We start from the raw sequence: 22,246 nt of genomic DNA, 5'->3' as shown, positions 1-22,246 counted from the left end.
AAGGAAATCAAAGATCTCATTCAAGCCTTGCATTGCAGATCATTTTGTGGAGAATTAAATCACTGGAGCATCGTGAATATTTAGTCAATAGCCTACTCATTTTTTCCAATTATAAAAATCACAGCTATGAATATTAAAATGTTTTCATAAACTATTTTACTGACGTGATCGAAATCTTGATGTTAATCTAAATGAACGACAAAAGTGTGTGGTCAGTTAATAATACACTGGAAAGACTTGCTCTTGAATATTGCGTTCTGATTGGTCCGGGCGGGCACCTCGTAACGTTCAACGCTTCCATATAAACCCATGCAGACTCCACACCGCTTCTATCTGTCATCCAAGTCAAAAGGAGCGTGGAGGCCAACGCGAGACAACTGCAGCGTTCAGTAGATTGTAGCCTGTACTTGTATCACAGCTTTCATTGATTCTGCTACGGCGTACAGTGAAGCGTAGGGGAGCGTCAGTCCTCTGAATGTCCAATATATCAGGACACATTTTATTCACTGTTAATACTGTAGATCTGTCTTAAGAGGACGATGCCTTGGAGGACCGGAGTTTTTCTTTTGATGTTGCTTAACGCATCTGCAAATGAGCTGGACCAGAACGAGTCCTATTCACCCAGGAGAACACGCTTCTCGTCCAATAGCCCTTGTAAGTAAGCGTTCTACATCTCTCTCTCTCTCTCTCTCTCTCTCTCTCTCTCTCTCTCTCTCTCTCTCTCTCTCTCTCTCTCTCTCTCTCTCTCTCTCTCTCTCTCTCTCTCTCTCTCTCTCTCTCTCTCTCTCTCTCTCTCTCTCTCTCTCTCTCTCTCTCTCTCTCTCTCTCTCCTCTCTCTCTCTCTCTCTCTCTCTCTCTCTTTATGAACATTCATACTAAATCCCGTTCCTACCTTATGTTGACTCTGTGCACAGTCTGCATATATGTGGCTTTTGCAGCAGATCGCCTGGTCTCGGTACCGTAGTGTTTCCGTGATCCACGGGGATGCCGGTAGGCTGTAGGTGAACCGGCAACAGATGAGTAGCATGAGCATCTCGCTGACACTTGTGTGCGTGCAGCAGGCTGTGTCATGCTGAGGCTGGATGCCGGTGGTCGCCTTCCACTGCAGAGGTCCCCCTCCATCTAGGAGGATTTTAGAGCACTTAAGTAGCCTTCTTTTTCGCTTTAAGACAGTAACGCGTTTCGAATCATCCGTGTAACCTTCAAGTGGCGCTAATAGTGCTCTCTGGTCACAACGGCATCATCGGACGACGCAGCTGAACACCAATCCGAGCCTCGTCTCCGGTAGAAGCCGGTTATCAGTTTTTGGGTCCCCGAGGCGGTGATTTGACCGTAGGGTATTTTATAGTCACCCGTTAACAGTTCGCATTAGGGAAACTCAGCTCACTCTTCTTTTCATTTGGCAAGCATGACTTTTCAAAGAGAGGCGCAGGATGGAGACGGGTCGCAGTCCAGCTTCCTCCGCGTGACACCGGAGAGGGCGTGTGTGCGCCTCACGCACGTGGCGTACTATGCCTTTCCGTTTGTAAAGTGTGTGTGTGTGTGTGTGTGTGTGTGTGTGTGTGTGTGTGTGTGTGTGTGTGTGTGTGTGTGTGTGTGTGTGTGTGTGTGTGTGTGTGTGTGTGTGTGTGTGTGCGTGTGTGCGTGTGTTTGTGCGTTTGTGTGGGTGGGAGCCTTTGGTTGGTTTAATCTAAATATCAGTTAAAATTAAGAATGGTGATACAAAGGTCATTACCAAACTATTAGAAAAAAATCCTCATCCTTGAGAAAGTAGATAGAGAGTAAAAGAGAGAATGGTAGAGAGACAGGAGGGTGGGGGGTCGTGGTGTGTGTTTCTGACTCTAGAGTGCAGTATTACCGTTCATATTTGGTGCACCCACAATGTTTATGCAGTATTGGTCTGTGGCCCTATTTCTTTATCTTATGAGTGTTTGACCAAAGCTGCAGTTGTGTGTGTGTGTGTGTGTGTGTGTGTGTGTGTGTGTGTGTGTGTGTGTGTGTGTGTGTGTGTGTGTGTGTGTGTGTGTGTGTGTGTGTGTGTGTGTGTGTGTGTGTGTGTGTGTGTGTGTTTGTGTGTGCGCCTGAGTGCTGTTGGCCTTCGTGTGTGTGTGTGTGTGTGTGTGTGTGTGTGTGTGTGTGTGTGTGTGTGTGTGTGTGTGTGTGAATGGGCATGTGCTTGTGTGTGGGTGATTGTAGTTGGCCTGTGTGCGTGTGTGTGTGTGTGTGAGTGCGGTTGGCCTCCGTGCATGCTTTATGTGTGTGTGTGTGTGTGTGTGTGTGTGTGTGTGTGTGTGTGTGTGTGTGTGTGTGTGTGTGTGTGTGTGTGTGTGTGTGCATGTGCTTGTTAGTGTCTCTGTGTGTTTGCATGTGCTTGTGTGTGCTTATGTGTGCGTAGGTGAGTTTGGCCTTTGTGTGTGCTTGCATATGTGTGTGTGTGTCTGTGTGTGCTTGTGTGTGACGATCCATACTGAAATGGTGAAACAAGGTTTTTTCTCCACAAAATGCTTTACACCATGACCCACTTATTTTAAAGTTTTAAAGAGCCCACATACCATCACAGAGCCCAAAGGAACCACAATACTCTTTACTTGGTCACCTCATTGTTCGCCGATGTTAACAAGCCTAACGATGTAGCTGAAGGTCTGTCTCTGATTGGCCAATGAGCTGACGGTCTGTCTCTGATTGGCCGGTGGGCTGTCGGTATGTCTCTGTTTGATTGGCCGGTGGGCTGTCAGTCTGTCTCTGATTTGCCGGTGAGCTGTCGGGCTGTCTCTGATTGGCCGGTGGGCTGTCGGTATGTCTCTTGTTTGATTGGCCGGCGAGCTGACGTCCGTCTCCCTCCACAGCCGACGTGGCGCGGTGCCTCAGCGGCGCCCTTCAGGTGGGCTGCGGGGCCTTCGCCTGCCTGGAGAACTCCACCTGCGACACGGACGGCATGCACCACATCTGCAGGGCCTTCCTGTACAGCGCCGCCAAGCTCGACACGCAGGTACTCCTGGCGCTCAGCCCTCATGTGTTCATCCTTCTGAGGTCTCTGGGGACAGGACAGTGTGGATGAATGGGTTATATGGTGTGGATGAATGCCGTTATGCATGGGGTATACAACAGTATGAACCCCCCCCCCCCCCCCCCCCCCGCCAACACGTTGCGTTAATGGTCATTCTAACAGAGTAAAGCTTGGACCTTAATGTTAATGCTTACAGGGTAAAGGTTTGACCTTCATGTTAATGCTAACAGGGTAAAGCTTTAATGTTAATGTTATGGGGAAAGCTCGGGCCGTCATGTTAACGTTAACAGGTTTAAAGCTATGACCTGAATGTTAACATCAACAGGGTTAGGCTTTGACCTTGAAGTTAATTCTAACAGGGTAAGGCTCTGACCTTCATGTAAATGCTCACAGGCCAAAGCTTTCACCTTCATGTTAATGCTAACAGTCCGTACGGCCCTTGTTTTCAGGGTAAAGCCTTTGTGAAGGAGAGTCTAAAGTGCATTGCTAACGGCATCACCTCCAAGGCCTTCTCCACCCTCCGCCGCTGCTCCACCTTCCAGAGGATGATCTCGGAGGTGCAGGAGGAGTGCTACAGCAAGCTGGACCTGTGCACCGTGGCCCGCACCAACCCTGACGCCATCGGAGAGGTGGCCCAGCTGCCCAGCCATTTCCCCAACAGGTCAGCTCCCGCATTTAACCATCACTAGCAGCACTAGGAGCACTTAACCATCACTAGCATCACTAGGAGCATTTAACCATCACTAGCATCACTAGGAGCATTTAACCATCACTAGCAGCACTAGGAGCACTTAACCATCACTAGCAGCACTAGGAGCATTTAACCATCACTAGCATCACTAGGAGCATTTAACCATCACTAGCAGCACTAGGAGCACTTAACCATCACTAGCAGCACTAGGAGCATTTAACCATCACTAGCAGCACTAGGAGCATTTAACCATCACTAGCATCACTAGGAGCATTTAACCATCACTAGCATCACTAGGAGCATTTAACCATCACTAGCAGCACTAGGAGCATTTAACCATCACTAGCAGCACTAGGAGCATTTAACCATCACTAGCAGCACTAGGAGTATTTAACCATCACTAGCAGCACTAGGAACATTTAACCATCACTAGCATCACTAGGAGCATTTAACCATCACTAGCATCACTAGGAGCATTTAACCATCACTAGCATCACTAGGAGCATTTAACCATCACTAGCAGCACTAGGAGCATTTAACCATCACTAGCAGCACTAGGAGCACTTAACCATCACTAGCAGCACTAGGAGCATTTAACCATCACTAGCATCACTAGGAACATTTAACCATCACTAGCAGCACTAGGAGCATTTAACCATCACTAGCAGCACTAGGAGCATTTAACCATCACTAGCAGCACTAGGAACATCTAACCATCACTAGCAGCCACCGGCAGTGACCGTGGACAGACTCCAGGTCTACTGCATAGTGCCTTTGAACATTCATCTAACATAGATGTATTCTGTTGTAGTACGAAACCCACTCACCCAGGGGAGACCAACCTAAACAAAATACAAACAAAGGCAGCAGTGCTAGCCACATGAATCGCTTTAAACTGGCAGCATGTGAACACCTTGTACTTTAACATAAAGATGAGGCTGTCCCAATGTGCAGTCCTGTGGGCTGGTTCCTATTATACTGGAACTGGGACCCTTTTGCCGGGAAAAAGGAAGGAAGTGATGCCAACGTCCCAAGGGCCCTAGTACATAAAGAGCTGATTTTAGCCCGTTCATAGCACTGTGTAGTGGGTTGGTATTATTAGTGCAATCAGAGGGGGTCCGTTTCCTCAGCGCTCTCCCTGCGGGAGCCAGTAGGCTGCTCCTACTTTCCCAGGAGGTCAACCAGGAGAAGGGCTTCCTGATTCTTACAGAGCCCCTTATAACACAATGGTGCACATCTGATATTAAAATTGTTTCGACTCTTGGGGTGAATACAGATTCATGGCACAATGAGCATGTAGGGGTGAGGCAACTTGCTCATGATTGGCCCAAGTAAGGCTGCAGGAATGGGGAATCGAACCTGGAACCTTTCAGAAGTGAGTCCCTATACCCGCTCCACTACCGTACACTATCCTGCCAGTCCCACATCCTCAGTACACTCGGCTGGAGCATGTGATGCAGTTCATGCTCCTTAGACTCTCTGAGTTACAGTCCAAGCTGCTGTCGCGTGTCATCATCCTGCTCCAGCGTTTCAGGTGTTTGAAAGCTGGCGTTGTTTCAGTGAGGCTCCACCTGTGAGGCTGAACGGTGTCTTCCATGTCTGAAAAAAATGAAATGCTGTCTGGCGGCATTTCAGCAGGTTGGGTGGGGGACACCGTGCTCATAGAAACAAAAGATGAGTGGCGTCACATGTTGACCACGTCAGAGCCCACGGAAACTATGCAGAAGTAATGACGGGAGGAGAATGTGACAATCGACTTAGTCTGTTAATCTAATTATCCAATTAGTTGAGGCGTGAGCGACTTGCTCATGATGACAAAACAGATTGTCTCATATAAGTAAAATAAACAAAGTGTTTTGTGTGTGTGTGTGTGTGTGTGTGTGTGTGTGTGTGTGTGTGTGTGTGTGTGTGTGTGTGTGTGTGTGTGTGTGTGTGTGTGTGTGTGTGTGTGTGTGTGTGTGTGTGTGCATGCTTGCGTGCGTGTATGCGTGCTTGTGTGCGTGCGTATGTATGTGCATGCGTGTGCATGCATGGGTGTGTGTGTGTGTGTGTGTGTGTGTGTGTGTGTGTGTGTGTGTGTGTGTGTGTGTGTGTGTGTGTGTGTGTGTGTGTGTGTGTGTGTGTGTGTGTGTGTGTGTGTGTGTGTGTGTGTGCGTGCGTGCGTGCACATGTCTCTGAATGTGTGTGTGTGTGTGTGTGTGTGCGTGCGTGTGTGTGTGTGTGTGTGTGTGTGTGTGTGTGTGGCAGGTTCTATGGCCGGCTGCTCCAGAGCCTGATGGAGTGCGACGAGGACACGGTGGGCCGTGTGCGGGCCAGCATGGTGTCCCGGCTGGGCCCAGAGATGACCCTGCTGGTGCAGCTGCTGCAGAGCAAGGCCTGCCCGTCCACCAGCGCCGCCACCGCCTCCGTCTCCGTCTCCGCCGCCGCTGTGCCCACCGGGGTGGAGGGCCGCGGGGGCTGGCGCTGGGCCCAGGGGCCCCACATGTACAAGGTGCCCCCCAGCCTGCGGAGCAGGGATTCCGGCGCCGGGCACATCGGGAAGAAGCGCTCGGTCACCGACGGCTCCTAACCGCGTCCCCCTCGCCTCGCCGGGAGAACGCCTCCGATGAAGAGTCAGATCACGACGAAAAGCACAGACGACCGACTCCATCCCCCTCCCGCAGGACCGGACGTCAAAAGAAATATGTACCTCTACGAAACTCACCTTAAGCTGTTCGATATGGAAGTTAGATTGTTGTTGTATGTTATCTATCCTTTACGCTTTACGCGCCATTGACTGTTCGCTACAACCTTTTCAACGCCGCCATTATGGATCCTGTGGCTGTTTTTACGTCTAGCAAAACAGTCCTGTTTCCTGTTCCTCCCCTCCCGGCCGCTCAGAGAGAAACCCCAGCAGAGGTCTCGTGGGACTAAGCACAAAGCAGCCCTACTGGTTCACACCTCTACTGCACCATGGGTCCATGGTTTGAAAAGCACACACATACACACACACACACACACAGAGACCATGCCATCATGCGTCTGTTCATCCAGAAAAGTGTGTCCCAGAAGAGCATTGTGTCCGTGTTTTGGATGTTTCTGATGAACCACCAAATAGTGTGCATGTGCTCTGGAAAATGAGCTTCATCTTCTGCCATCTCGCCTCGTATCCTCGGCACTAAGTCCTCCCCGACAGCTCCAGCCCTCTGGGGACATCGCTCTGAGGAGGGAGGTTGGTAGTGATGGAGTGGGGTGTGGGGGTTCACCATAATCGATGAAAGGTTACCTTAAAAACTGACCAAATAACCGACCAACTGCCCTAAATGCTATTCTTGAGATACCAAAATAGTGTAGAGCCATCGCACAACAGTTCTTGTTTTCTGAGGGCCGGATGAACTCCATGATCCTTGAGGGAAACACATCTCAGATCTTTCTTCAAGGACATGGACTGCCATCTCTCCTTCAGAAAAAAGCTGTCTTGCATGTGTCGCCTCCAGACCCTGCAGACTGCAGAAGACTGCAGCGCTCTACGCTACACAAGGGACCATGTTGCTGGATCCTGTAACTGGTTTGATGATGAGGGTGTCCGTCCTACACACTGTTCTCCAGTGGGGGAAAACGATGAGAATGACTATTTAAAAGCCTTGTTGGAATGATATTGATATTTATTTTCCTACAATATTATTTAATATTTTTTGGGTTTCTTTTGTGGCATTATAGTTATTTTTTTATTTTTACTTATTTCAATGATAGACATTTAAAGATGCAGTTATATCACAGCTCCATGTGAGGACATGAGCTCCATGTTAAAGAGGTTAGTGGACACTAAGTTGTGGCTGAACAGGACGTGCGTCATGACTCTGTGCTGGACATAGGGCGTCAGGTTGGCCATTCATGTCAGTTATCTCCATAAGTTGCAGGGAGGCCACCCCCAAAACAACCCATAGCTCAAACAAATACTGGTGCAAAATGACATCTTGGACCTTAATAATTGTATTGTATTTTCTGTGCCAAGATGTAAATCGGTGTTCAATAATACAACCCAAATGCATTCGGTCATAGCTAGCATGATGTAGACACAACACAATCACACAAGGGCCCTGGTAGTCTAATAATTGGAGTTCTGTGATGTTCATGTCTGAGGGCGTCCCCCTAACTAGCTCCTCCATTATGTCATTAAGCGTTAGCTGCAGTCACACGCTAATGTAGCGATGGAAACCTTCATGAGAGATATACAGAATAAAGTACATTAGTACCAGACATCACTGACTAACCAGTATTTCTTTCCTATTTTATCTCCAAACACAAAACGACCAAGCCATTCCAAGCACATCTGACCCTTAGTGACCTCGCCTGACTGGACTGTGGTTCCCAGCCCAGGCCTCCAGTGTTGATTGTACAAAAGGGGACAAAAGTGGGCCAGACTTCCTTTTTTCTTGCCAGCTAGAGAGAGAGAATTTAACATCTGAGATTGAATGTAATGAGTTTGTCCAGTATAGGTATGCGTAGACAATCGTTTAAAATCCTGACACTTTGTACAGTCATACAAACTCTGTTGGAGGCATGGTAATGCTAATATTTCCTCTACCATGTGGATGAGCAGTGGTTCTGAGACACTAGTCTCAAACTAGATTCACTAATGACAACTGTTTGTGCAAAGTACGAATTCCCCTGAGCTGGAAGATATGATGAAGTGAAATACTTGCAGGCACAGCTACGGTCAATATATTGCAGTTACACTTATGCCGCTTTTCCACTGCATGGTACCAGCTCGACTCGACTCGACTCAGCTCGCATTTTTGGCGTTTCCACCGCGAAAACAAGGTATCTGGTACCTGAAGTGGCTGCTTTTTTTAGTACCGCCTCGCTCTAGGTTCCAAGCGAGCTGAGCCGATGCAAAAAGGTGACGTCGGCAGACGGCCGGCCACTGATTGGCCAGAGAGTGTGACGAAGTCACGAGAGCGACATGGCAACCATGCTGGTAACAGCCATAGCAGCGCCGCAGCCAACATATTCCACTTCTTCAACTTCTTCAACATGCCAGCTAATAATAGTGATGTTATCGATGTCCTCCATTGTTGTTATGTGGGTTCTGTCCATGTGTGGGTTGCGTAGGTGTTGTTTGCGTCGCGTACAAAAATACGTCACAACCCTTTCGCGCAGCCGACCCCGCCCACGTCCAGGAGGTACTATTTGCGGTGGAAAACGACCCGTGCTGCAACCGTGTCGAGTCGTGTCGAGTCGAGTCGAGTCGAGTCGAGCTACATGTGCGGTGGAAAAGCGGCATTAGTGGTCCATTTTCTTTCGATTGTAAAGACCTATGACTTTTATTTTAACCTTATGTTCTGATAACAATTTAAGTTAGTTAATTTTGAGGTAACCCCTGTTCAAGAAAAGAAAATTCACTTAGCATATGGATTCCCCTTTCATACGGAAACATTGCATGCCAGGAAAATTATATTATTTAAGGTCAGTTTTTTTTTTTTGCCTAAAATTTTGTGATGTGATGTTAAGATGTCAGAACTATGCAATAATATCACACACAAAGAATTCACAGCCACAAACACAATGTCCTTTTCATTCAGTGGCCGCTGTTACTGTAGGAATGAAAGCAACAGCATGTATATACTCTCATCCTACAACTGGGAGGGGCTACCTGCTCATCACTTCCTGTTCCTGACCCTGACCCTTCAGCCATCTCTCTTTCTCTCTCTCTCTCTCTCTCTCTCTCTCTCTCTCTCTCTCTCTCTCTCTCTCTCTCTCTCTCTCTCTCTCTCTCTCTCTCTCTCCCCCCTTCTCTCTTTCTCTCCATTTCTCTATCCCTCTATTTATCTCCCTCTCTTAGAGAAGAGAAGCGTTCTCCCAGAGCTACTGGGAGCCCAGAGACTGGTCAAACTGGTGTATCTCCCTAATGACACACTCTGTGTTTAATCTGCACTTTGCATCTTAACCACTATGAGGGCCTTGAGACCTTCAGCACGTGCACCTTAAACACACGTTAAGGCAGTGGAAGAGGAGTCCGTCTGAATCTGTTTTTCACCAGGCGTCTCGTTGTTGTGCTGATATTTCTGTCTCTTGGTTGTCCATGAAGCCCACCAGTTGCTGCTAAAGACACCTGTTCTCCCCTCAATGCCGTCCCCCTTGAGACCCCAACGCTGGGGCTGCTTTCTTCTTTTGTACCCCCAATGTTGAGTGAACCAGGCAATAGTGGACATCGAAACGTCCTGATGCGGGATGTGGGATTCCTTTCTCAGTTTTCTGTAAACTTGTGGATCATTTGTTATTCCTCTTTTTAATTAGGTAGTGCAACTTGTTTGTTGTGTTTTATTATTTTTTTAAGAGTCATATGTAAGGGTCACTTGGAGAATGTACCTGTCTATTGAATGTGTCTGTTGTGATCAGATCAAGAAACCTAACTCTACCCCGTGAAGGCTGTCAGGAAAATCACAAAAACTTAACAATGCAGGAGAAAACCTTTTCCATGTGGGTACAGTGGGTCAGGTCAGGCTGATTGACTTGTGCTTTTCTGTCCCAGCACTATGGGGACTTTACTCTATCGGGAATGTTCTCTATAGGGACTAGACTCTATAGGGACTAGACTCTATACTATAGAGGGACAATACTCTATAGGGACTAGACTCTATAGGGATTATACTCTATACTATAGAGGGACAATACTCTATAGGGACTAGACTCTATAGGGAATAGACTATATAGGGAGTATACTCAATACTATGGAGGGACAATACTATATAGGGACTAGAATCTATAGGGAGTATACTCTTTAGGGACTATACTTTATACACTCTCTAGGGACCATACCCTATAGGGACTATACTCTATACTCTTTAGGACTGTACTCTATAGGGACTTTGCTAGATAGGACTATATTCTATAGGGACTATACTCTATACTCTCTATACTCTATAGGACTATACTCTATACTCTATATAGGGACTATACTTTCTATACTCTCTATATTGGCTATACTCTATACACTCTGTCGGGGCTATGCTCTTTAGAGAGTATACTCTATAGGACTAGACTCACTCTCTATAGGGGCTTTACTCTCTATAGCGGCTATACTCTCTATACTCTGTAGGGACTAGACTCACTCTCTATAGGGGCTTTACTCTCTATAGCGGCTATACTCTCTATACTCTATAGGGACTAGACTCTCCCACTCACAACCCTTGACTCCTCATGGTACTCATTCCTCTCAAGACTTGAAATAAAAGCGTGCTTAAAACAACCAGAAGGCTTCAATGACCAGTAAACAATAACAATAGACAGGAAATAGAAAATGTACGTTTATTTTATTACAAAACTCTAATGTTACTACGGACTGGGGGAGATTACTGAAGCCCTGAAACAGATGCTATGATACGCATGATGGATCCTTGTGAATCACTTGCACTTTAAATCTGCCCATCTCCATATATACCCTACTGTGTATATGGATGGGCTCTCTCTGTACTGAATAGTCATGAAGATACAAATACATAGATTGTGTGTATTTTGTTGATCAGAAATAAAACATTTATCATATCTGGCATATGGTACGAAATGTGTGGCTCAATGTTATTTTCACGACATCTGAAAGTTCAAAGTTGCACAGAAGACTTGTAGATATGGTTGCCACACAGAGATGTTCCTCACAAAGGGCTCTCCTATTGAAGGTGTCCAAACCAGAACAGGCTGAACCAAGACTGCAACGCCATCAGTCATAGTCTGTAGTCGCCTGCTCTGAAACTACACACATGTAGACAATTTATTTTTATTTTTATTTTATTGGTTTAGTTCAGGGACATTGCACACAAATCAGCATTCAAAATGTAAGTGAGCCAGAGTTAGCCTGAGAGGCTAGTTTTCATCTGTTGTCCCCTGCCAGATATTCAAAAGGCAACCTAAAATTACAGAAATAAAATGCATATAAACAAAGATTAAAAAACAACATAGTCGTAAGAATGAATTGACAGACAATGGCAAACAAACAATAAAATAAGCAGACAATAAAACAATAAAACACAGTGTACATTAAACATTTTAGGAAAGTGCACAAAACAGTAGATTAGAGCTGGACAAATGCACCTACAATAAAAACACATTCAGCAGCATGGAACACAAACATGCAGAACAAACATATATAGCAGCATAAAGCACAAACATGCAGCACAGACATACAGCAGCCTAAAGCATAAACATGCAGCACAAACATATACAGCAGCATAAAAACACAAACATGCAGCACAATTAACTTAGACACTAACATGACCTGCACAGGACAGGAGCACACAAGAGACAAGAAAGCAGGACACAGCATTTACCAAGAAGTCGGCAGGAGAAGCAATTGCAGTCCTAGTGTGTACATAATTGATGACCAATAAGCCATATTTTCAGCTGTCCTGAAAAGGGACGGTAAGAACTAATTTCTCTAATATGAGCTGGTAGTGAGTTCCATTCCTGTGACGCTGTAACTGAGAATGCTGAGTGGCTAAAGGCACTTTTTCTAAGGGGTACTACACAGTCTCCCCGGGACGAGCCTCTGGTTGTCCAGTTTGTATTTGACCTCTGAGTGATACACTGTTGAAGTGGTGGGGGGGCTTTGTTGTGCAAAATTTAAAAAATAAGGCAAAGATTTGCATACTTTATTAGGTTGTCCCAGCTCAGAAGTTTATACTTTCTTAAAATTAGACAATGGTGGTAGGTGTTTGACTTCCGGTCCAAGACTTTCAGGGTTCGTTTATACAGTGTTTCAAGTGGTTTAAGTGCTGTCTTATTGGCTTGTGCGAAGCTGGTCAAACAGTATGTGAAATGTGACATTATCATAGCATGCATATAAATCTTTGCTGCATCAGTTGTCATTGAATTTCTAATGAAGCGAAAATTCGATAAGTTAAACTTAAACTTAACGTGACCAACTTTTTTTACATGAGATTTGAATGACAATTGAGACAGCATTATGGCTGGGTCTGGAGTGCTACATTGCTTTTTGGAAAAAAACATGCAGACTGTTTTTGATGTATTTAGTTGAAGGCATGATTGAATTAGCCAAGTTGAGATGCGGTTCAATGCATTGGTGAGTGTTGCTGCAGCCTGAAGTTTATTGCTGCCAGGTGTAAAAATCACAGCGTCATCAGCATAAAGCTGAATCTCTACATCAGAGCACACAGAGGGCAAGTCATTTATATAAAGACTGAAAAGAAGTGGACCTAGTATTGACCCTTGTGGGACACCAGTTAGTGTATCCAGCGCAGAAGATTTTTGATTGCTGACATTCACACACTGGATTCTGTTCATTAAATATGATTCTGACCACTTGAGGGCGTTATTGGAGAAATTGAACGAGGAGAGTTTCGAAATGAGTACGTTGTGATTTACTGTGTCAAAAGCTTTTCTAAGGTCTAAGAATACAGCCCCAACAGTACCTCCCTTGTCCATCATAGATTTAACCTTTTCAATTAAGAGGCAGTTGGCAGTGTCTGTAGAATGATTGGCTCTAAAACCAAATTGCATGGGATGCAGTGAAAAGGGGCTGTTGTTTAAATGGGAAATGAGTTGTTCTGCTACCCACTTCTCTGCGACCTTGGACACCACGGGCAAGATGCTGATTGGCCTGTAATTACAAATAGCCTGAGAATCGCCTGACTTAAAAATAGGTGATACAACGGCTGTCTTCCAAACCTTTGGGAATACCCCTTGTGAGATTGACAGATTGATGATCTGTGTAATGGGGGGTGCCAATACATCTTTAAGGTGTTTGAGCATGGCTGAGTCCATACCATAAACATCTTTTGTTGTGGAGGGTTTGAGGGAATTTACGAGCATTTGAACTTTACTGTCTGTGATGCAATTGATGTTAAAAACGGGCAAAGTAATATTAATTGGTATGAGATTCACACAAGTGTGAGGGAAACATTGTGTAATCTCAGCAACAGAATCAATAAAGTATTCATTGAATACTTTAGCCAAATCTGCTGGATCTTGCAACAGGTTACCATTGTCTTTTAGTTCTAATTGCCTGCTGCGCCTTAGATTATCCGACCCCATGAGCTTCTGGATCTGGGTCCAAATAAATTTTGTATTGCCTTTCGCCTCATTAATGATACTTATAAAGAAATTTGCTTTAGCTTTCCTCATCTCTTTAGTGGACTTATTCCGTAGCGTAACAAATATGCGTTTGTCATTCACCCGATTTGACATTAACAACCTTTTGAGCGCAAGATCCCTATCCTTCATTAATTTCAGTACTTCAGAATTCAACCATGGTAGCAACCTCTTTTGATTTTTTTTGCCTTTGACTTTTTTTGTGAAATGATGTACTATGCTCTCAATTTCATTTGTGAATATACTAAAATCTTCTTCCACATTTAGCCCTGGCATTAAGTTAGTCCAATTAGTTTGATGCACAGCACTTTTAAAATTATCTAGCTCATTTTTAGGGATCCTGAATTGCTCAAACCGTGTACCACCACTTTGGAACCGTTTCTTTGTGAGTTTTCTAGATATAAGGGTAAGATTGTGGTCCGAGAGTCCAGTAATGAAGTTAAATGACTTAATTACTCTTTCAGGTCTGTTACAAAAGATAAGGTCAATCTGGGTTTTGGAAGAAGTTGTTATTCTGGTAGGCCCTTTAACCAATTGTGTTAGATCAAAATGGTCTGTATGTTTGACAATGGTCAAACATAACGCACAACAGCAGCAAACCTCACATGAACTCTGCCCACCCAACACTGGTGCACAGATACTTGATCCAAAGTTATCATTTCAATTAAAATCCATATTTCATTTGTTTCCTCTGCTATTCTTACCCATCGTCCCCTGTGGGCCTTTATTGAGTGGAAGATGATATTTCAAAGGATCACATTTTAAGATAAAGCCCTCTTGCAGCCTGGTTCTGGATCTGTCAGTGGCTCTTGGAGCTTGAGGACAGTGAAAAGAGCCTTTCACAGGCGTGTCAGCGTAGCACACACACAGGTGTCCATCACCCATTAGGGTAATGATCCCTTTAGGCACCCGTAGTTAGTGTTCTGAGTGACACCTCTTTTTCTATCTGTGACCTATTGAATGGTCCTCTGAATCTAACCCACCAGAGGGGTCAACTTCTCAGAGGGTTGGGGAATGAATATCATCAGGGAACAGCCAGCACCACCTCCAGATGAATAATGAACTTTCTTAAAGTTGAGCCCAAACGCGCTGAAACTGCAGAAGTGGCTGTTTGGTTTTCCGAGAGCCTGAGGAGGAAAGAGAAGGAGTTTACAGCAAGAACAGCTCTGTGGTCATTATCTCAGTCAGAGATATCATTTCATGCCTATTTAGAGGAGGAAGTTCCTGTAGGGCTCTCTCTCTCTCCCTCTCTCCCCTCCCTCTATCCCTATCTCTCCTCCCTCCCTCTCCCCCTCTCCTTCTCCTTCTCGCTCTCTCTCTCTCTCTCTCTCTCTCTCTCTCTCTCTCTCTCTCTCTCTCCCTCCCTCCCTCCCTCCCTCCCTCCCTCCCTCCCTCACTCCCTCAATCCCTCCCTCTCTCTTCCCCTCTCTCCCCCTCTCCCACTCCCTCCCTCTCTCCCCCTCTCTCGCCCTCTCTCCATCAGTAGCTCTCTGTTCTCATGGATAGGTGATGCTGCAGCACTGCACACATCATGTCCTTCGCCAACAGAGACATTTTCCTCCCGGTTCATCAATGAATCCACTTCAGCGCTAAAACATGCGTAACACGTGAATGACATTTTTTCCTTGTTGCTTCGAATCAACTCGTTTCTAAAAGGATTGTTGTTGACATTTAAACTGTCACTGAGTTGTCTGGATGGACTGACCCCATGCGGTTTGTTTCAGCACCGTATCAGGCCACCTCCCTTCAAGGTGAGCAGAGTGGAGAAACCATGAAGAATGATCATTTAGTTGACTCTGTATCAGTCTCCACATGTTGAATCCTAAGACAGCCCTCCACCGTGGAGCCTCCTCTCCTCTGTCTATAAAGCCCGTCCTTCTCAAGGAAAATGTCCTTATGAAGCCCCAGTGTTCCCCTCATGAGCCACTGGGACGTACTTCTATCACAGGCAACACTGGATGTCAACGTGTGGCTGTATCTCTCTGGATGAGCCTACGAGCTCCAGAATGTCTGTGTGGTGCTCTGAGGTCCAGAGTTGGCGCCAGCATTTTCCGAGACAAAGATAGGGACCCTGGAGGGCCAGCATGACGTTGGCATCAGTCTGAAAGCTGCCAACGCGGCCCACATTGTTTGCTCCTCTTCCTCCTGACCTTGAGTCGCGGCAGCCTGATGGTGGGGTAGGGTGGGGGTTCCCCTGCAGCCCCCAGCCTGCCGCACCCAGCCCACAGCACCCAGACCCCTGCACCCAGCACCAAGCACCAAGCCCGCAGCACCCAGCCCGCAGCACCCAGCCCGCAGCACCCAGCCCGCAGCACCCAGCCCCTAGCACCCAGACCCCAGCACCCAGACCCCAGCACCCAGCACCCAGCCCCTAGCACCCACCCCCTAACACCCAGACCCCAGCACCCAGCACCCAGCCCCTAGCACCCACCCCCTAACACCCAGACCCTAGCACCCAGCACCCAGCCCCTAGCACCCAGACCCCAACACCCATACCCCAGCCCGCAGCACGCAGTTTGAACGGGGCAGAAGAACAATGCATTGTGGGTAGTGTGGCATGGGCCCTCTCACTCTGCACGGTGTGTTCATTATGACCTCCGCTTTCCCGTGAAGCTAGCGTCTATTCACCAGCAGCGTGACCAATCAGATGTGCAGTGAAACGGAGTCTGACTGGAACAGAGCAGGATTAAATCCAATCCAATCACACCAGTGATCTTTCCACCATCCTGTCAATTCTGAAGGAAAATGAGACGGAGAGAGAGATGAGGAGAGGGGAGTCTATGTTCTGCAGGGCCAGCTCTTTGGATAGACGGATGGATATATAGTTACAGAGGGACAGATAGAAGGATGTGCACGCCATCACTGATAACTCTGTCTGTCCACCATAGGACAGAGTAGTAGAGCAGCTGTACGCTGTTCATCTCACTGTATACGTGACAGCATTGTTGCGCTTTGATTCAGGTTAAGAAAACGAAAGAAATGTATAATGTACCATCATAACATGTGTGAAACACTGCACCCATATGGCATCATGCAACAAAAAAGAAACACATTTCATGCAGTCGTGACAAATGTGGTAATTTAGGGATACTTGGTGACAAAATAAATGACAAATGAAGAAGATTCCTAGAACGCATGCAAGACCTCTCGTTAAGGCCCTCTGGATCACCACAGTGTGACAGCGACATCTAGTGGTTGAACAGCACATGGTGACATAATCCTATAATACCCAAGCAGCTGTAGCTAGCTGCTTGGATATTATAAGATTAGATCAACATGTGCTGCTAACAGGCAACAGGAGGGGTGCTGGTTGGATGCTGGGCTCCTCATGACAACGATGTCCAGGTGTTCATGAGCAAGACACCTGAGACACCATAACAGCTCCTTACCTCACCTCATTGTACATGTTTCACGCCATTGTGTGTGTGTGTGTGTGTGGGTGTGTGTGTGTGGGGGTGTGTGGGGGTGTGTGTGTGTGTGTGTGTGTGTGTGTGTGTGTGTGTGTGTGTGTGTGTGTGTGTGTGTGTGTGTGTGTGTGTGTGTGTGTGTGTGTGTGTGTGTGTGTGTGTGCTTGTGTGTGCACGCATTGATGAATATATTATCATAATTACATATAATTACAATGTTATATTCCTCTTTGCTTACTGCTTACTTGATAGAAAATAAACACATTCCAAAGAATGCTACCCTACATATTGAGTATGATAATAAGTGTTATGGTCATCAATGTTATTTCTGTATTCACACTGTATGTGTCAGTACACCCTAGATATTCTATTCATTTTTTGCCTTTTAGAAAACGTTGTATTTCTGTGGTCGCCATCGCCCTCAGAGCTCACATAAAGGCCAGCAGGGATTATCAGAGTACAACGGACTGATTGTTCATTGAGTGCAGTGCTTCACTTTTGCAAAAGCTCCTTGTTTACCATTCATAAACACTAATACGAGCTATACTGTATTAATATGTGTACGCCGGCCCCTTAAGAACAGGGAGTGGCCCTTGTCAGAGTGCCTCTGTGTCTGTGACTGTGTGGGGTGTTAGGTTGCACCACTCTTCACCTCCTCAAAGTGGTTCGGTTGAACTGCTGGTCGTTTCAATCTCACGTAACGTTTTGATGAGAGTCTTCAGCAGCAAATTGGTCATAAGAGAGCGGTGGTCTGTTACCTGAATGTGCGTGGGGGCTGGATCCTCTTTCAGAAGCTATCATCCTCCTGTTTGACTGTATGATGAATTAGGGGTAGTTTGTGGTAAACAGTACTTAGCTACCTTCTTGAGTTACAGTGTGGGTACAAATGGTGGAATCAATGGAGAGGTTTGATGAAAGCCACTCGGAGGCAGGGAGGGACGTAAGTATTGCTCCGAGCTGAGAGGACATATCGGATCATTAGGCCTTTTAGCCATCAAACTGACACCTTGTAGCCACACGGCTCTGATGGCTGACGTTTCTGTCACCTCTGGTGGAGGTGGAAGAGGAACTTTGTGGCGTTTGTTCCCCAAGATGGAGTTTGTTTCCAACATTGTCTTCAAAGGGACTCTTTCCAATTGTGCATCACATTCCAAGCGCTCAGATATTTTGAATTTATAAAACAAAACTCACATGCATACATTTAATTCAGAATGCACGTAAGACAACAGCTAATACATAATAATAGTTGTTATAAAATATAGAAACAAAGGTTTCATCAAACACACAGATATACTGTATAACTAAAGGTCAAACAGAGACTAGTGTTTGTAGGGTGTAGCTGCAGTTTTTTCTCAACCTAATTAAAACAGACTCAGACTCAAACACATGGACCATCGACCTTTATCTTATCTTTGTTTATCTGTTTCTTAAGACTTATGAGAACAAAATCTAAAATCAATAGAACTTTCAAATGAAAACAAGTTTCAAGTTAGAGTACAAAATGAAGTTACAAAGTAAAAGTTCTTGCATTGGCCATTTAATAGACCCAGGCCTTAGTAAATGTGTGTCCTCATGTTGTTTGCTGTGTTCAGGGGGAGGGGGGGGGGGGGGTAGTATTACTGTATGTTTTGGGCCTAATGTGTCAGAATAATATAAGAACAATAGTAAGTAAAATAAGAAAAAGGTCAAGCTTCATAAATATGTATGAGGTCTAACGTCATCAAATGAAGTAACAAATGTTAAGTGTAGAGGAACATTTTACTGAAACATCCACACTGTACAACCCTGTTTCCACACTCCACAACCACAACGCTGTAGAGTCTACAGTGTTGACGTCGTGTATAGGCCCTATATCCTGCTGTAGGCCTGCTCCTTCAGAGTGTTGTGATGAGACCAGTAGTTAGTGATCAGTCCCGAGGGCAAACCAATCCAAATCCGAGTGGCCCATTGGCCCACGATCTGGGGAGGTCTTCTGAGAGGACCAACAGGTAATCCACCTCTCCGGGTTCACGCAGTGAGACACCTCATCTCCCAATGACGCCACTGGTTAGAGCGAAGGGTACCCATAGTGGTCTTTACATCTTAACTGGAACTCTTCCGTCATTCAAAAGCAAAAGGGATGAGTTTCCATACCGTCGCGTTAACGCCGTTTTCAGTCAAGGACATACTTCAGCTGGACCTTTATCACACATCTGAGGACCGGCTCCTGCTGTCTGCTCGTGCCGCCTCCATGCCCCGTTTGGACGTCGCCCGACCGGAAGGCGCTCTCGCCAGGCTGGAGAGTGATTGCGGGGATCAGCGCGTTTCGGGGACGCCGTGGAAACGCACCGGGAACCTCGATACCCGGAGAACCCTGTTGTTACCAGAAGTTAAAGCTAATGACCGGGGTGAGTATGCAGTTTGCACACACAGAAACACAGAAACACACAACCACCACACGCACACACACGCAAACACTCACGCACGCGCGCGCGCACACACACACACACACACACACACACACACACACACACACACACACACACACACACACACACACACACACACACACACACACACACACACACACACACACACACAGGCCTTGGTGAGAGGCCTTGATGAAAATATAATTGGTGAACACAGACATATTTTGGTCTAAATATCGGTCAATATCTCTGTCATTGACGGGCTATTGAAAATGTACACTTTTAGTTATGGTTTTTTCTATGTTTTTGTGTGTAGAAACAAGCGGCCACTACATTTCTCCTCGCCCCGTGAAGCCCAAGGCCGCACCGCCACCACGGCCTCGCGTTCTGTTCTCCGCGGCTCAGGTGGCGCAGCTGGAGCAGCGCTTCACGCAGCAGCGCTACCTCTGCGCGGAGCAGCGGAACGTCCTGGCGCACCTGCTGGAGCTGACGTCCACGCAGGTCAAGATATGGTTTCAGAACAGGAGGTACAAATGCAAGCGGCAACGGCAAGACCAGTCGTTGGAGCTAGCGGGCTACCCGGCCCTCTCACACCACCCGAGGAGAGTGTCGGTCCCGGTGTTGGTCCGGGACGGGCAGCTCGTCTGCCAGGCCGCAGGGGCCCGTGCAGCGGCAGGGCAGAGCGGTGGGGCCCTCGGTCCCTCCGGTCCCGGCTGTGGATATTACCGCCACACCGACGCCTTGTACGGCTACAACAACAACAACAACAACAACAACAACAACAACAACAACAACAACAACAACAACAACAACGTGTCTGTCGCTTGTCTCACCCACCTAACCGCCGCTCAGACGGCTGACCGCCACCCGGCTGACCTGGGCCTGGTGGACACTCGTTACGGACCTTCTAACGGGACGTTCAGCTTCGGACACATTCAGCCGTCAAGAGGTTGGCTCGATTAGAATGAGTTCATAGAAATCTAGCATCGATTTGGAATATTCATTGTAATTTTTTAATTGCTTTGCTTTTTTAAATATTAATTTGCCAATTAGTTGAAATAAAACGACGCAACGGGGGCTGCTCATGTCATAGAAATAATGTTTGGTTAATTGTCTTTGAAATTACTTAAATTCCATTTATCTAGTAGGCTAGGCCTGCACGTGATATTGAATTTGATCTTAAGGCCTAGATCTGTCCTTTGAGCGAAATGAATTAGGCCTACCGCGTATTATTGTGAATTTAATTAAAAGGATATTTAGGAATAATCTTACATATACCTATAAATGCTGAATTTATTTACCTTAGTTCAGTTATGAACTGGGATTTCATGGTTGATACCACACCTTCCCCAGGCTATGTTTGAGAAATGTTTTATCAAGGCACCCATCGAATACTTCTGGATTAAATGGCATGTGACCCAACAAGACAACCATCTTAAGTGCCTTATCAAACCCGAGTCATTATTGTGCCCTCGACAAAGCCTCGGAACACTTGGTGCGATAAGGCTGAGCGCTCGTTCTGTGGGGGAAACACATTCGCAGACAGAGTGGCTCTTCGCCTTCTGACGCTCCATCAAACGAGGATCCAACTCATCGCGGTCACCGATCGATCAGACTCAGATATAGGGGAGGATCGGCCCGTCAGAAATCAGGCTGCTCATGCAGTCTTCATAGAGTCACAATATCCCAATGAAACATTTATTATTAATTACGGCAGATTGATTTTTTATTTTTTTATAACCATGCACAACTGAATCAGCAACTTAACAAATTCTAAGTTGTTATATGAGCTCATGCATAATAGCCATAGCTAATGAAATATATATTTCCTTTACATCTATAGAAAGAGAACCTTGATAAGTATTACTTAATATATACTGGCTCCATATAGGAGCAAGATAATGATACTATCTAATAAAATACTAATACCAATAGACACACCGAAATTAATACTAAAACTACCCAATAATACCAAGATAAAAAGGGAAAAAACAAACACACACACACACACACGCACACACACAAATACACACACTGTGTAACACAGACTAGTTTATGGTAGACATTTAGGCAAACACACCCGCAACGATATCCCTTTATGGTTTCCTATTACTTCATCACTTCAACAATCAGAAGTACAGTATAAATATCTATCATACCAATGCTCAAACTGCTTTAATCGGCATGTCAGCACTATCAAGGAAACAAAAGAAGGGTTAAACAAGGGTTTAGTTTACAATCTGTAGGCAAACTCAGACACAAACACGAGTGAGCCAACAGGCTCGCCCTCCAAAGCACATCAAAGCTGCTGGGATTTCAATGTCATCCATGTCATACCCAGACAGCGCTGAATCAACGGCAGAAAACACTGAACTCATCGCAGACAAAGAAGGAGAAACTGAAAGAAAGCAACGGCAAAAGAAGATTGATGGCTCAGAGGGAGACATGTTGACACGTCGCTAGCAAAACAGTAGCACACATTAGGGCCTGGCAGAGACAAACGCCTTCCTGGGTCATGGGTCGGACGGTGTGCTACAGCAACGTCTAGTGAAAAATCAACAGCAGAGGAATGAACAACACGTGAACAACGCTGTTATGAGCGCTGGGCAAGTACACAGGAGATGATCAGAGAGGAAACAATTTGTCT

The 22,246-nt window shown here is 46.0% G+C and overlaps 2 protein-coding genes across 2 annotated transcripts; both read left to right on the top strand.

Annotated features, from left to right (window-relative positions):
- The first annotated feature begins 225 nt into the window (after positions 1-225).
- stc1 (stanniocalcin 1) lies at positions 226-7,592 on the top strand. The gene is made up of 4 exons (XM_060054863.1): positions 226-654; positions 2,847-2,989; positions 3,457-3,668; positions 5,946-7,592. Exons 1-4 carry the CDS (start codon positions 540-542, stop codon positions 6,265-6,267), a joined length of 792 nt encoding a protein of 263 aa, XP_059910846.1. The 5' UTR covers positions 226-539; the 3' UTR covers positions 6,268-7,592.
- An 11,032-nt stretch (positions 7,593-18,624) lies between these two features.
- nkx2.7 (NK2 transcription factor related 7) lies at positions 18,625-20,667 on the top strand. Its single transcript, XM_060054861.1, has 2 exons — positions 18,625-19,578; positions 19,916-20,667. The coding sequence occupies exons 1-2, from the start codon at positions 19,311-19,313 to the stop codon at positions 20,560-20,562; spliced, it is 915 nt and encodes a 304-aa protein (XP_059910844.1). The 5' UTR covers positions 18,625-19,310; the 3' UTR covers positions 20,563-20,667.
- Positions 20,668-22,246: the final 1,579 nt, after the last annotated feature.

This window comes from Gadus macrocephalus, chromosome 6 (assembly GCF_031168955.1).
Source record: "Gadus macrocephalus chromosome 6, ASM3116895v1".
Classification (NCBI taxonomy): domain Eukaryota; kingdom Metazoa; phylum Chordata; class Actinopteri; order Gadiformes; family Gadidae; genus Gadus; species Gadus macrocephalus.
The sequence above is the reverse complement of the archived record's forward strand: the minus strand, read 5'-3'. Positions and strand labels throughout refer to the sequence as shown.